Raw genomic sequence first — 17,176 nt, forward strand, 5'->3', positions numbered from 1 at the left:
ACCTTTGTAAAGACCCGAGGTGCCGTGGACAATCCGAACGGCAGCGTCTGAAACTGATAGTGACAGTTTTGTACAACGAACCTGAGGTACCCCTGGTGTGAGGGGTAAATTGGAACGTGGAGATACGCATCCTTGATGTCCAAGGATACCATAAAGTCCCCCTCTTCCAGGTTCGCTATCACTGCTCTGAGTGACTCCATCTTGAACTTGAACTTCTTTATGTACAGGTTCAAGGACTTCAGATTTAGAATAGGCCTTACCGAGCCATCCGGCTTCGGTACCACAAAAAGAGTGGAATAATACCCCTTCCCTTGTTGTAGAAGAGGTACTTTGACTATCACCTGCTGAGAGTACAGCTTGTGAATGGCTTCCAAAACCGTCTCCCTTTCGGAGGGGGACGTTGGTAAAGCAGACTTCAGGAAACGGCGAGGTGGATCTGTCTCTAATTCCAACCTGTACCCCTGAGATATTATCTGCAGGATCCAGGGATCTACCTGCGAGTGAGCCCACTGCGCGCTGTAATTTTTGAGACGACCACCCACCGTCCCCGAGTCCGCTTGAGAAGCCCCAGCGTCATGCTGAGGCTTTTGTAGAAGCCGGGGAAGGCTTCTGTTCCTGGGAAGGAGCTGCCTGTTGCTGTCTCTTCCCTCGACCTCTGCCTCGTGGCAGATATGAATAGCCCTTTGCTCTCTTATTTTTAAAGGAACGAAAGGGCTGCGGTTGAAAAGTCGGTGCCTTTTTCTGTTGGGGAGTGACTTGAGGTAGAAAGGTGGATTTCCCGGCTGTAGCCGTGGCCACCAAATCTGATAGACCGACTCCAAATAACTCCTCCCCTTTATACGGCAAAACTTCCATATGTCGTTTTGAATCCGCATCGCCTGTCCACTGTCGCGTCCATAAAGCTCTTCTGGCCGAAATGGACATAGCACTTACCCGTGATGCCAGTGTGCAGATATCCCTCTGTGCATCACGCATATAAAGAAATGCATCCTTTATTTGTTCTAACGACAGTAAAATATTGTCCCTGTCCAGGGTATCAATATTTTCAATCAGGGACTCTGACCAAACTACCCCAGCACTGCACATCCAGGCAGTCGCTATAGCTGGTCGTAGTATAACACCTGCATGTGTGTATATACTTTTTTGGATATTTTCCATCCTCCTATCTGATGGATCTTTAAGTGCGGCCGTCTCAGGAGAGGGTAACGCCACTTGTTTAGATAAGCGTGTTAGCGCCTTGTCCACCCTAGGAGGTGTTTCCCAGCGCTCCCTAACCTCTGGCGGGAAAGGGTATAATGCCAATAATTTCTTTGAAATTATCAGCTTTTTATCAGGGGCAACCCACGCTTCATTACACACGTCATTTAATTCTTCTGATTCAGGAAAAACTATAGGTAGTTTTTTCACACCCCACATAATACCCTGTTTAGTGGTACCTGTAGTATCAGCTAAATGTAACGCCTCCTTCATTGCCAAAATCATATAACGTGTGGCCCTACTGGAAAATACGGTTGATTCGTCACCGTCACCACTGGAGTCAGTGCCTGTGTCTGGGTCTGTGTCGACCGACTGAGGCAAAGGGCGTTTCACAGCCCCTGACGGTGTTTGAGTCGCCTGGACAGGCACTAATTGATTGTCCGGCCGTCTCATGTCGTCAAACGACTGCTTTAGCGTGTTGACACTATCCCGTAGTTCCATAAATAAAGGCATCCATTCTGGTGTCGACTCCCTAGGGGGTGACATCCTCATATTTGGCAATTGCTCCGCCTCCACACCAATATCGTCCTCATACATGTCGACACACACGTACCGACACACAGCAGACACACAGGGAATGCTCCTAACGAAGACAGGACCCACTAGCCCTTTGGGGAGACAGAGGGAGAGTTTGCCAGCACACACCAAAAGCGCTATATATATAACAGGGATAGCCTTATAATAAGTGCTCCCTTATAGCTGCTTTATATATATCAAAATATCGCCATAAATTTGCCCCCCCTCTCTGTTTTACCCTGTTTCTGTAGTGCAGTGCAGGGGAGAGACCTGGGAGCCGTCCTGACCAGCGGAGCTGTGAGAGGAAATGGCGCCGTGTGCTGAGGAGATAGGCCCCGCCCCTTTTCCGGCGGGCTCGTCTCCCGCTATTTAGTGAATCCAGGCAGGGGTTAAATATCTCCATATAGCCTCTGGGGGCTATATGTGAGGTATTTTTAGCCTTTATATAGGTTACATTTGCCTCCCAGGGCGCCCCCCCCCAGCGCCCTGCACCCTCAGTGACTGCGTGTGAAGTGTGCTGAGAGGAAAATGGCGCACAGCTGCAGTGCTGTGCGCTACCTTTAGAAGACTGCAGGAGTCTTCAGCCGCCGATTCTGGACCTCTTCTGACTTCAGCATCTGCAAGGGGGCCGGCAGCGCGGCTCCGGTGACCATCCAGGCTGTACCTGTGATCGTCCCTCTGGAGCTGATGTCCAGTAGCCAAGAAGCCAATCCATCCTGCACGCAGGTGAGTTCACTTCTTCTCCCCTCAGTCCCTCGTTGCAGTGATCCTGTTGCCAGCAGGACTCACTGTAAAATAAAAAACCTAAGCTAAACTTTTTCTAAGCAGCTCTTTAGGAGAGCCACCTAGATTGCACCCTTCTCGGCCGGGCACAAAAATCTAACTGGAGTCTGGAGGAGGGTCATAGGGGGAGGAGCCAGTGCACACCACCTGATCTGGAAAAGCTTTACTTTTTGTGCCCTGTCTCCTGCGGAGCCGCTATTCCCCATGGTCCTTTCAGGAACCCCAGCATCCACTAGGACGATAGAGAAAAATGTTTCCATTTGATCTTATTAAATAACTGATACATGGACTAATTAGCATTAGTTCTATCACCACTGCAGACTGCATATCTATCTACTGCGGGATTAATTATAAACTGCATTATCATCCGGCACCAAACACACTTTTCCCTTTAGGATATTAGAAGATCAACTCGGCAGACATTTTTTACAGCAGGTCACCACAATAACCAGCATTTTATTATCACAACTGCATCTCCATATATGTACCTAACTGTGCTCATATTATTATTCATATACCTGTGCTTGAGTGCTCACTCCGTTTATTGTAGGAGTCCTCAAGTACCATCAACTGGTCATGTTTATGGATTTCTTTAATCATGTACAGGTGAGTTAATCTATTTTGCAGAGTCATTCATTATTCTACCGTCTTCCAGACAGAAATTTATTAGGTACACCCCCTAAGAAAATTACAGCTCTATATTGCTCGTCGTCACGTTGATATTTAAATCTTTTACATTCCTCAGACACTGCATTGGTATACACTCAGCAACTAATACCCCTCTCACGCCACTACTGCCGAATCGCACCCGGGATTTGTACACGGCTCCTTCCTGGGTGCCACTCAGCGAGACCCCTTTCAGACAGGCGGCCCAACCCGGCTTACTACCGGCAGGACTTGGACATGAGATGATCTCCAAGCGTGAACAGGTCCCAGGTCACATTGGCCCAGATTACCAGCTCACACCGCACCATGGCCCTAATTCAGATGATTGTAGATGTGCTAAATTTAGCACATCTACAATCATTTTCTCTGACATGCGGGAAGACGCCCAGCACAGGGCTAGTCCGCCCCGCATGTCTGGCCCTACTCCCAACATGCGGGGAGACGCCCAGCACAGGGCTAGTCCGCCCCGCATGTCTGGCCCTACCCCCCCACTGATGCAAAAGCATCGCACAGCAGCGATGATTTTGCACCCGGCGAGTAGCTCCCTCCATGCACACTGTGTGCGTGTGATATCATGCAGCCGCCGCAACCCGCCCCTCCAATGGTCCGGACCGCGCCCCACTCACAGCGTCCTAACACCATTGGCACACCCCCTCCGGCCCGCCTCTGCTCATCAGGAAGAGGCGATCGCAGCCCAGAGACGCTTTTTAGCATCTCACTGGGCTCCTGGGGTGCGCACTTCACGAAAAAAATTCAGACTGTGATCGCTACTGCTGCAGCGAAGCAGTCTGAATTACCCCCAATGAGCTAGACTGAACACATGTTCAACTCTGCTCACTATCTGAGCTGAAATACCGGGTTGCTTGACCCAGATTATTTCAACTGGCCTCTTTCAGGTTGCTGTGCGATCACATACAATAGCCCTGCGTATTGCCGGCGGTCAATACGCAGGGCGTATTCTGTCGAACATCTTGTAGGAAGTTACAAGGAAAATAACAAAAGGTACATTTAGAAAAAATAAGAATTTACTTACCGATAATTCTATTTCTCGTAGTCCGTAGTGGATGCTGGGAACTCCGTAAGGACCATGGGGAATAGCGGCTCCGCCGGAGTCTGGGCACATCTAAAGAAAGCTTTAGGATCACCTGGTGTGCACTGGCTCCTCCCCCCATGACCCTCCTCCAAGCCTCAGTTAGGACACTGTGCCCGGACGAGCGTACACAATAAGGAAGGATTTTGAATCCCGGGTAAGACTCATACCAGCCACACCAATCACACTGTACAACTTGTGATCTGAACCCAGTTAACAGCATGATAATAGAGGAGCCTCTAGAAAAGATGGCTCACTACAGCAATAACCCGAATTTTTTTGGTAACCATAATTATGTACCAGTATTGCAGACAATCCGCACTTGGGATGGGCGCCCAGCATCCACTACGGACTATGAGAAATAGAATTATCGGTAAGTAAATTCTTATTTTCTCTGACGTCCTAGTGGATGCTGGGAACTCCGTAAGGACCATGGGGATTATACCAAAGCTCCCAAACGGGCGGGAGAGTGCGGATGACTCTGCAGCACCCAATGAGAGAACTCCCGGTCCTCCTCAGCCAGGGTATCAAATTTGTAGAATTTTACAAACGTATTTGCTCCTGACCAAGTAATTGCTCGGCAAAGTTGTAAAGCCGAGACCCCTCGGGCAGCTGCCCAAGATGATCCCACCTTCCTTGTGGAGTGGGCATTTACAGATTTTTGGCTGTGGCAGGCCTGCCACAGAATGTGCAAGCTGAATTGTACTACAAATCCAACGAGCAATCGTCTGCTTAGAAGCAGGAGCACCCAGCTAGTTAGGTGCATACAGGATAAACAGCGAGTCAGATTTCCTGACTCCAGCCGTCCTGGAAACATATAGTTTCCGGGTCCTGACAACGTCTAGCAACTTGGAGTCCTCCAAGTCCCTAGTAGCCGCAGGCACCACAACAGGTTTTGTTCAGGTGAACGCTGAAACCACCTTAGGGAGAAACTGAGGACGAGTCCTCAATTCCGCCCTGTCCGAATGGAAAATCAGATAAGGGCTTTTACAGGATAAAGCCACCAATTCTGACACGCGCCTTGCCCAGGCCAGAGCCAACAGCATGACCACTTTTTCTTTGAGATATTTTAACTCCACAGATTTAAGTGGGTCAAACCAATGTGACTTTTGGAACCCAAAAACCACCTGGAGATCCCAAAATGCCACTGAAGGCACAAAAGGAGGCTGTATATGCAGTACCCCTTTAACAAATGTCTGAACTTCAGGGACTGAAGCTAGTTCTTTTTTGGAAGAAAATTGACAGAGCCGAAATTTGAACCTTAATGGACCCCAATTTTAGGCCCATAGATACTCCTGTTTGCAGGAAATGTAGGAATCGACCCAGTTGAATTTCCTCCGTCGAGCCTTACTGGCCTCGCACCACGCAACATATTTTTGCCAAATGCGGTGATAATGTTTTGCGGTTACATCCTTCCTGGCTTTTATCAGGATAGGGATGACTTCATCCGGAATGCCTTTTTCCTTCAGGATCCGGCGTTCAACCGCCATGCCGTCAACGCAGCCGCGGTAAGTCTTGGAACAGACAAGATCCTTGCTGGAGCAGGTCCCTTCTTAGAGGTAGAGGCCACGGATCCTCCGTGAGCATCTCTTGAAGTTCCGGTAACCAAGTCCTTCTTGGCCAATCCGGAGCCACTAATATAGCGCTTACTCCTCTCCATCTTATCAATCTCAGTACCTTGGGTATGAGAGGCAGAGGAGGGAACCCATACACTGATTTGGTACACCCACGGTGTTACCAGAGCATCTACAGCTATTGCCTGAGGGTCCCTTGACCTGGCGCAATACCTGTCGAGTTTTTCCCAACGGTTTCTAATCATGTGGAAGACTTCTGGGTGAAGTCCCTACTCTCCCGGGTGGAGGTCGTGCTGAGGAAATCTGCTTCCCAGTTGTCCACTCCCGGAATGAAAACTGCTGACAGTGCTATCACATGATTTTTCGCCCAGCGAAGAATCCTTGCAGCTTCTGCCATTGCCCTCCTACTTCTTGTGGCACCCTGTCTGTTTACGTGGGTGACTGCCGTAACGTTGTCCAACTGGATCAACACCGGCTGACCTTGAAGCAGAGGTCTTGCTAAGCTTAGAGCATTGTAAATGGCCCTTAGCTTCAGGATATTTATGTGAAGTGATGTATCCAGGCTTGACCATAAGCCCTGGATATTCCTTCCCTGTGTGACTGCTCCCCAGCCTCGTAGGCTGGCATCCGTGGTCACCAGGACCCAGTCCCGAATGCCGAAACTGCGCCCTCTAGAAGATGAGCACTCTGCAACCACCACAGGAGGGATACCCTTGTCCCTGGTGACAGGGTTATCCGCTGATGCATCTGAAGATGCGACCCGGACCATTTGTCCAGTAGGTTCCACTGGAAAGTCTTGCGTGGAATCTGCCGAATGGGATTGCTTCGTAGGAAGCCACCATTTTTACCCAGAACCCTTGTGCATTGATGCACTGAGACTTGGTTCGGTTTTAGGAGGTTCCTGACTAGCTCGGATAACTCCCTGGCTTTCTCCTCTGGGAGAAACACCTTCTTTCTGGACTGTGTCCAGGATCATCCCTAGGAACAGAAGACAAGTCGTCGGAACCAGCTGCGATTTTAGAATATTGAGAATCCAATCGTGCTGCCGCAACACTACCTGAGATAGTGCTACACCGGTCTCCAACTGTTCCCTGGATCTTACCCTTATCAGGGAATCGTCCAAGTAAAGGATAACTTCCTTCGAAGGAATATCATCATTTCGGTCATTACCTCAGTAAAGACCCGGGGTGCCGTGGACCATCCCTACGGCAGCGTCTGAACTGATAGTGACAGTTCTGTACCATAACCTGAGATACCCTTGGTGAGAAGGGTAAATTTTGACATGAAGGTAAGCATCCTTGATGTCCCGAGACATCATGTAGTCTTCCAGGTTTGCAATCACTGCTCTGAGTGACTCAATTTTGAATTTGAACCTCTGTATGTAAGTGTTCAAAGATTTTACCGTCTGGCTTCGGTACCACAATAGTGTGGAATAATACCCCGTTCCCTGTTGCAGGAGGGGTACCTTAATTATCACCTGCTGGGAATACAGCTTGTGAATGGCTTCCAAAACTGCATCCCTGTCAGCGGGAGACATCGGTAAAACAGACTTTTGGAAACGGCGAGGGGAATACGTCTCGAATTCCAATTTGTACCCCTGAAATATTACCTGAAGGATCCCGGGGTCTACTTGCGAGTGAGCCCACTGCGCACTGAAATTCACTGAGAACGGGCCCCCACCGTGCCTGAACTTGTAAAGCCCTAGCGTCATACTGAGGGCTTGGCAGAGGCGGAAAAGGGTTTCTGTTCCTGGGAACTGGCTGATCTCTGCAGCCATTTTCCTCTCCCTCTGTCACGAGCAGAAAAGAGGAACCCTTTTGTCCGCTTGCCAACCAGGACTGCGCCTGATAATACGGCGTCTTATTTTGAGAGGCGACCTAGGGTACATCCCCTTTTTTAAGGCAATACTTCCAAATGCCGTTTGGAATCCCTGACCACTTTACTGGTAGAATACAACGCACTTATACTTGATGCCAGTCGGCAAATATTCCGCTGTGCATCATGCATATATAGAAATGCATCTTTTAATTGCTCTATAGGCAATAATATACTGTCCTTATCTAGGATATCAATATTTCCAGTCAGGGAATCCGACCACGCCAACCCAGCACTGCACATCCAGGCTGAGGCGATTGCTGGTCGCAGTATAACACCAGTATGTGTGTAAATACATTTTAGGATACCCTCATGCTTTTTATCAGCAGGATCCTTAAGGGCGGCCATCTCAAGAGAGGGTAGAGCCCTTGTTCTTACAAGCGTGTGAGCGCCTTATCCCCTGTAGGGGGTGTTTCCCAACGCACCCTAACCTCTGGCGGGAAAAGGTATACTGCCAATAACTTTTTAGAATTATCAATTGTCATCGGGGGGAAACCCACGCATCATCACACACCTCATTTTATTTTTCAGATTCAGGAAAACTACAGGAAGTTTTTCCTCACCAAACATAATACCCCTTTTTTGGTGGTATTCATATTATCAGAAAAGTGTAAACATTTTCCATTGCATCAATCATGCAATGTGTGGCCCTATTGGAAATCACGGTTGTCTCTTCACCGTCGACACAGGAGTCAGTATCCGTGTCGGCGTCTGTATCTGAGGTAACGGGCGCTTTAGAGCCCCTGTATGAGACGTCTGGACATGCACAAGCTGAGTAGCCGGCTGTCTCATGTCAACCACTGTCTTTTATACAAAGCTAACACTGTCACGCAATTTCAACAGTACATCCACTCAGGTGTCGACCCCCTAGGGGGTGACAACACTATTACAGACACTCTACTCCGTCTCCACATCATTTTTCTCCTCATACATGTCGACACAAACGTACCGACACACAGCACACACACAGGGAATGCTCTGATAGAGGCCAGGACCCACTAGCCCTTTGGGGAGACAGAGGGAGAGTTTGCCAGCACACACCAGAGCGCTATATATATACAGGGATAACCTTATATAAGTGTTTTTCCCTTTATAGCTGCTGTATTGTTTATACTGCGCCTAATTTGTGCCCCCCTCTCTTTTTTAACCCCTTTCTGTAGTGTAGTGACTGCAGGGGAGAGCCAGGGAGCTTCCCTCCAACTGAGCTGTGAGGGAAAATGGCGCCAGTGTGCTGAGGAGATAGGCTCCGCCCCTTTCTCGGCGTCCTTATCATCCGTTTTTCTGTATGTTTTGGCAGGGGTTAAATGCATCCATATAGCCCAGGAGTTATATGTGATGCATTTATTTTAGCCATATAAGGTTTTTATCGATTTATTGCGTCTCAGGGCGCTGCCCCCCCAGCGCCCTGCACCCTCAGTGACCGGAGTGTGAAGTGTGCTGAGAGCAATGGCGCACAGCTGCGGTGCTGTGCGCTACCTTATCTGAAGACAGGATCGTCTTCTGTCGCCGATTTCACCGGACCTCTTCGCTCTTCTGGCTCTGTAAGGGGGCCGGCGGCGCGGCTCCGGGACCCATCCAGGCTGAACCTGTGATCGTCCCTCTGGAGCTAATGTCCAGTAGCCTAAGAAACCCGATCCACTCTGCACGCAGGTGAGTCCGTTTCTTCTCCCCTTAGTCCCACGATGCAGTGAGCCTGTTGCCAGCAGGTCTCACTGAAAATAATAAACCTAAACTAAAACTTTCACAAAGAGCTCAGGAGAGCCCCTAGTGTGCACCCTTCTCGTCGGGCACAGAAATCTAACTGAGGCTTGGAGGAGGGTCATGGGGGGAGGAGCCAGTGCACACCAGGTGATCCTAAAGCTTTCTTTAGATGTGCCCAGACTCCGGCGGAGCCGCTATTCCCCATGGTCCTTACGGAGTTCCCAGCATCCACTAGGACGTCAGAGAAAGAAAAGATTTCTAATGTATTGGGAAAAGTGTAGTGTGGACACATGGAAACGTTGCTTATCCCGCTCACTGGACAGCAGCAAGTACTAGCAGGGACTCAATCAACTGCTTTTATGGCATCAAACATCCACTGTGATCAGATGAAAACTCTTCTTTTGTCTTATGGCCACAACAGTTTAGTGAATGCATCAAAGTGCCACGTGTGCTAAAGTGCACCTAGAACACTGGCATTTCAACATTTGTTGTACAAGACAGATCATTACATAGTACAAGCTCTAAAATATGTACAAATAATTTCAAAAAGGAAATTAGACATTTATACATATACTGAATGTATGACAAGACAACAGAAGTACTTTACCAGTGTGATCTACAGTTATGGAAAAGTGGAGACGCCTGTGGCTTAAATAAACACAAACAGGAGGAATAAAAGCAATAAACCAAACAAGGGAAGCTACTGTACATATTGATTGTACAATATGTTCTATATGAAACGACCCTGGACGACTAGGGGGCCTATTCATGAGGCAGTGAAAATAGTGGAGAAAAAGACCAGTGGAGAAGTTGCCCATGGCAACCAATCAGCATATCCCTTACATTTTATAGACTGTACTTGACAAAGGCTTCTTTCAAAGCTGATTGGTTGCTACTCTGCTGGACCTTTTCTCCACTCTTTTCACTGCTTCATGAATAGACCCCTAAATCTAGTTGTACATGGTCCAAGGGATCACCATCCGTGTATCGTACAGAGGCTGGGAACATGCAGAGGATTTTTCAGACTATTTCATACAGTATATAAAAGATATTTATCAGTAAATGGGGGTTAGCAAGGAGTTACACAAGTCACACATGTTGCACAGTAGTGGGTCAGCGAGGACTCCTGCACAGAACTGGCACAAACATGGGTACATCAGTCTGCTCTGCCCATATAAATAGGGAAAGGCGCTAGGGAAGAGACCGGCTGATTCTGTGACACTCATATTAGTGCATAGCCATAGCTGTGCTGCACCAAACACTCAACACTTCTCTCCCAGACTAACTGAGCTGCACTCACTGTGCAGGGAAACCTCTGGTGTATACAGGCTGGCAGTATGTACCGAGCAACCCAGAATTATACTGGGTAGTGACGCCAGAGAGCAAGCACAGAGCCCCCACAGGGGCTGGATGTGATGTCAGCGGTCCCCCCCCCCCCCGACTGGCAGCTGTCATGCAGTGGGCACGGAGTCATTAGGACACACCCATGTTATGCTACATGCCTAACCAGACTCAGAGCCGCCTCACCATGGGAGATGTTACCGGCCTCGCTCTTACAGTAGCCGCACCGGTTCCCCTCCTCCCCGCCGAGGTACTCCAGGATGCTCATAGACACCCCACTGGCTGCCGCCATCTTTCTCCCTGCTGCTGCTGAACTCCTCCGGTCACTCAGTCACCCGGGAGCGCGCAGGCGCAATCCCGGATCTCAGCGGCCATATCTCACGCTGGCAAAGCAGCTTTCCCCCAAGCCTCTACTCTAAAGTGGACAACTGATATCGCCATACTGAAGCAGGGCATGTGCTCAGGAAGTGCACGAAGCTAGAAACGACATGTTGGATGCGGGCAAAATTGTGTATGTATTAATCATACTTGCCTACCTGACCCTCTCCATGATGAAGAAAATGCTCTGTTTCTGGACTTTCCTGGTAATGTATGATTGCCATCCCCTGTGGTGAAACACCTTTCTTATCCATTAACTAGCTCACCACAGGGGATGGCAATCATACATTACCAGGAAAGTCCAGGAACAGCATTTTCTCCCTCATGGAGAGGGTCAGGTAGGCAAGTATGATGTATGTAGGTATGTATCTATCTCATTCTATAGGTTTTATTGGTAGAGTATAAGCAACCATTCTGTGACGCCAGCACAACATGAGAAGCTGAGGAGCGCTTGCACTCTACCAGCAGCCTTCTCTGTATGTTAGTGGTGACGGACACTTACCGTGAGAAACTTTGCTTCTGAGTCCCCGGCAGTAGCCACACGCCGCCCCATCCCGCAGCCCTCGGTACTCTAATACGGAGTACATGCCTACAGCCCGCAGCTGCGATACACAGCAGCGTACCAGGCACAGTCACGGAGCGGAGGTCCTCTGCTGCCCCCCTACGGCATAACGCAGTATTACAAGTTTCCCAGACCTATAACACATAATGGCAACAAGTTCCGTAATACTTACAGTGGCTACAGTACACCAGCGGTTCCTAAAACATTTTTTTAATCATGGCGCCCTAGAGTATCAACATTTTTTCTTGACACCCCTAGGTCAAAAGTTTGAGAATTTTAGAAAACAATAAGTAAATTATGTTTATGTGTCATCCTTAGTTTCTTTAGTGCGTTGCTGGACAATATTTGCTTCTGTTTGTCGTCATATTTTATTATTGGCAGCCACCAGCATTGGTTTTGTCTATTGCTTTGCCAAAAAATAGTTTGAATTGGTCCTGGACCACCAATCCAAGGCACCCCTGCTAGTCTCCTGAGGCACCCCAGGGTGCCTAGGCACACAGTTTGGAAACCACTGACCTACACACATAGCAGCAGTGTGTCATGACAGAGGGTTTGCACTGGGATCAACTCCGCAATGACTCCATGTTAAAAACCATCCCAATCACATACCCTCCAACTGTACCTTTTTAATAGGTACAGTACCTTTTTTTCATGGTCTGTACCGATTTTTGCCTCTCCAAACTTCCATTGAAAGTATAGGAAAAGGGACGTGGCCACGCCCCCTTTACATGCGGCCACGCCCCTTTTTCGGATTTGTACCGATTTTTCTGTGTAAAATGTTGGAGGGTATGCAGTCACCTAGGGATGTGTCTATGGGTACACGTTTACAAATAGTAGCCTTTATTCACATTATTATTTATATAAACTAGATGACATAAATGAAAACCACATCTTTTACTCTGTCAAATGCTTTACTTTAATAATGCATTTTTCTCACGTGGGAGCAACACATACAGACACACTTCTGTCATCTACAGGGATTCCATATACTGTATGTGTGTTTGAAAAGATGGTGCTCATTTCAGCCTTCAGGGGACAATTGTTCCATTGCTGGTGTTCCCGCATTATCATGGTTATAGTGTGCATCACCCCAAACACTAGCAGCTAACAGAGAATTAAGATAACACATTGAGACCAATTTGTTTGTGGCGTCTAATTTGTCCATCTAAATGGAACTGTTGACACCCAAACAATTGTCACAATTCAATTGTTGTTTCGGCACCCGTGTATATCTCGCATATTGTGCTCAAACAGACAGGGTTTAGCTGCGTAAAACAGCTAAACCAGTCTAATGTCCAGGTTTGGTCGTCCAAACTCCCATTCGTACGCCCAAAGAGACATGAGCGCACATTTCTTTTCGCACCTCAAGAGGCTGCAAGACGAAACGTCATCCATGCGGCTGCCAGGCATCTAAACGGAGCAACTATTTTCTCCCCTTAGTGGTAGTCACGGGTAAAAAAAAAACTACTACCACCTCATATTTAATTAGCTAATACCCTTACTAAACAATTTGTTTTTGCTGACACCTAGAAACCTAATTCAGCTCTCTCTATACACCATATTTTCCTACATTATTGAGATCTCAGAGGGAGGTGGAAGTGTGGCATTTTACCACAATTTACATCACAGGCCCAAATGAATGCACACAGCATAAGTGGGCATAGGACTCCAAACAGATTCCTCTTCACAAACTGGACCTTCTTCCCATATGATGGTGTAGGTTCTCACAGTCAAACAGTCATTGATTAGGACATCTCAAGTGGACGGGCATATTCAAATGGCTCTGCTGCCAGATATTTTGGGCTGCAGTTTGGTGTTTGTGCATCTACCGTACCAATCAATAGATTAGTTGGCTGATCTATCAGATGAGTATGTCCCAAGCCAAAGGAACGATGCTGTATGCATGACCACCCTTGAATAACAAACATACAAGAAATAAAATAACACCTATTCACAAATTAATCCTTTGTTATTCCATTTTCTATTCAGATTATCTAGATTTGTCCACTATTTTGCTGCCTTTCAAATAAGTGTCATACAATAATGTTAGAGATATGAATAAAGCTCTGTGGAGTATGACTGAACTATATAAATAACCAATAATGAATGTGAATATTTCTGTATATACATAACAGCATAACCACTTTCTTTCTTCTCTGTATATTAGTACTATGGGGGGAGGGGGGAGGGGGGGGGGGGTTATCTATGGAAAGGGTTATAGCTGAGAAAATACAGTGCATCCGGAAAGACTTCATAGCGCTTCACTTTCTCCACATTTTGTTATGTTACAGCCTTATTCCAACCTGGAATAAATTAATTTTTCCCTCAGAATTCTACACACACACACACAATACCCCATAATGGCCACGTGAAATTTTTTTTTCTTTTTAAGATTTTTACAAATGTATTAAAAATAAAAAACGATGAAATCACATGTACATGAGTACTCACAGCCTTTGCTCAATACTTTGTTGATGCACCATTGGCAGCAATTACAGCCTGAAGTCTTTTTGAATATGATGCCACAAGCTTGACACACCTATCTTTGGGCAGTTTCGCCCATTCCTCTTTGCAGCACCTCTCAAGCTCCAGTGCACAGCCATTTTCAGATCTCTCCAGCAGATGTTCAATCAGATTCAAGTCTGGGTTTCCGGCTGGGCCACTCAAGGACATTCACAGAGTTGTCCTGAAGCCACTCCTTTGATATCTTGGCTGTGTGCTTAGGGTCGTTGTTCTGCTGAAAGATGAACCATCGCCCCAGTCTGAGGGAAAGTGCGCTCTGGAGCAGGTTTTCATCTGGGATGTCTCTGTACATTGCTGCATTCATCTTTCCCTATATCCTGACTAGTCTCCCAGTTCCTGACGCGGAAAAACATCCCCACAGCATTATGCTGCCACCACCATGCTTCACTGTAGGGATGGTATGTGCCTGGTGATGAGTGGTGCCTGGTTTCCTTCAAACATGACGCCTGGCATTCATGCCAAGGAGTTCAATCTTTTGTCTCATCAGACCAGAGAATTTTGTTTCTCATGGTCTGAGAGTCCTTCATGTGCATTTTGGCAAACTCCAGACAGGCTGCCATGTGCTTTTTACTAAGAAGTGGCTTCCGTCTGGCCACTCTACAATACAGGCCCGATTGGTGGATTGCTGCAGAGATGGTTGTCCTTCTGGAAGGTTCTCCTCTCTCCACAGAGGAATGCCGTAGCTCTGACATAATGACCATCAGGTTCTTGGTCGCCTCCCTGGCTAGGGCCCTTCTCCCCCTATCACTCAGTTTAGACGGGCAGCTGTAGGAAGAGTCCTGGTGTTTCCGAACTTCTTCCATTTATGGATGATGGAGGCCACCGTACTCATTGGGACCTTCAAAGCAGCAGATTTTTCTGTACCCTTTCCCAGATTTGTGCCTCGAGGCAATCCTGTCGCAGAGGTCTACAGACAATTCCTTTGACTTCATGCTTGGTTTGTGCTCAGACATGCACTGTCAAGTGTGGGACCTGATATAGACAGGTGGTATTCATGTGACCGGCGGTCTGCTGACCGACAGTCACATGACCTCCTCCACCATCCCGCCGGCTCAGTATCCCGATGGTCGGCATGCCGACCAACAGGGACTATTTTCACTCGTGAGTGTCCACGACACCCATAGAGTGGGAATAGAACCCGTGGCGACCGCAGGTCGCCACCGAGCCCGCAGCGTGGCGAGCGCAGCAAGCCCGCAAGGGGCTTGCTGCACTCGCCCCTCCCCGCCGGGATCCCGGCGTCGGTAAGCTGACCGGCGGTCAGGAGATCGCCGGTCAGCCATACTACACCCGATATAGACAGGTGTGTGCCTTTCCAAATCATGTCGAATCAACTGAATTTACCACAGGTGGACTTCAATTAAGTTGTAGGAACATCTAAAGGATGTTCAGTGGAAACAGGATGTACCTGAGCTCAACTTTGTGCTTCATGGCAAAGGCTGTGAATACTTATGTACATGTGATATCTAAGTTTTTTATTTTTAATAAATCAGCAAAAATCACAAATACTTTTTCACGTTGTCATTATGGGGTAGGGTGTGTAGTTCTGAAGGAAAATTAATTTATTCCATTTTGGAATAAGGCTGTAACATAAAATGTGGAAAAAGTAAAGCGCTGTGAATACTTTCCGGACGCACTGTATATGGGAAGAATTATCATGGATGACTTCCAATGAAAGTTATTGTTATACAGGTTGAGTCTCCCTTATCCAAAATGCTTGGGACCAGAGGTATTTTGGATATCGGATTTTTCCGTATTTTGGAATAATTGCATACCATAAGGAGATATCATGGTGATGGGACCTAAATCTAAGCACAGAATGCATTTATGTTACATATACATCTAATACACACAGCCTGAAGGTCATTTTAGCCAATATTTTTTATAACTTTGTGCATTAAACAAAGTGTGTCTACATTCACACAATTCATTTTTGTTTCATATACACCTTATACACCCAGCCTGAAGGTCATTTAATACAATATTATTAATAACTTTGTGTATTAAACAAAGTTTGTGTACATTGAGCCATCAGAAAACAAAGGTTTCACTATCTCACTCTCACTCAAAAAAGTCCGTATTTCGGAATATTCCGTATTTCGGAATATATGGATATGGGATACTCAACCTGTATAAGATAATCCTGTCATATTGATCTGGGGTATTGCTGTGATGAATAAGAATACTGAGCAAGGAAGTGTAATGGAACCTGTTATACAGATGTACAACATATAAATACAGATATGGACAAATTTGTTGGAACCCTTCCACAAGAAAATAACCTAGATTTTCCTGTAAAATAACGTGGAACTGACAAAAGTAATTAGCGATATTTAATCGAAATTAGACTTTACATTTGATTTTTGATTCAACAAAATATTTAAAATAATTAGACAAGGAGAAATGGCATGGACAAAACTGATGGGACCCTTGCCCTAATATTCAATCACTGCCATCAAATTTTTGTAGCTTTCAGTGAGACTTCTGCACCTGTCAGCCGGTAGTTTGGCTCCCACTTCCCGAGCACCTGCTCCTGCTGTCTCAGGTTTGAGGGGTGTCTTCACCAATCTGCATATTTCAACTCTTTCCATAGGTGTTCAATAGAATTCAGATTAGGGCTCATAGAAATCGAATTTAGAAAAATCCAATGTTCTGTTCTTGTCCATTCTGAAGTGTTTTAATCATTATGTTACTGGAGGACTCGTCACCTTTGACTGAAATAGTTGGCACTGGGCAGTATGTTTCACTCCAAAAACCTTGATAGTCTTGAAATTTCATTATGCCTTGCATCGATACACGGCACCCACATGACAGACATTGCAAAGCAGCCCCAAAACATAACCAAGCCTCCCCCATATTTCCCAGTAGGGGCTAGCTTTATCGAAGCTTGGAGATAAAGTATCAGCCCCTGTC

General features: G+C 46.9%; 1 protein-coding gene across 4 annotated transcripts in view; it reads right to left on the reverse strand.

The window, feature by feature from the left end:
• ATE1 (arginyltransferase 1) overlaps nucleotides 1-11,839 on the reverse strand; it is a 198,063-nt gene extending 186,224 nt beyond the window's left edge. For 2 of the 4 annotated variants that reach the window (XM_063961849.1, XM_063961846.1), the window contains exon 1: nucleotides 10,990-11,219. In XM_063961849.1, the coding sequence (XP_063817919.1) occupies nucleotides 10,990-11,095 (106 nt within the window). In that variant the 5' untranslated portion in view covers nucleotides 11,096-11,219. Of the gene's footprint in view, nucleotides 1-10,989; nucleotides 11,221-11,683 lie in introns of those variants that run through there. The other 2 variants (XM_063961848.1, XM_063961847.1) reach the window with 2 other exon arrangements.
• Nucleotides 11,840-17,176: the final 5,337 nt, after the last annotated feature.

The sequence above is a fragment of the Pseudophryne corroboree genome, chromosome 3, assembly GCF_028390025.1.
Source record: "Pseudophryne corroboree isolate aPseCor3 chromosome 3, aPseCor3.hap2, whole genome shotgun sequence".
NCBI lineage: Eukaryota > Metazoa > Chordata > Amphibia > Anura > Myobatrachidae > Pseudophryne > Pseudophryne corroboree.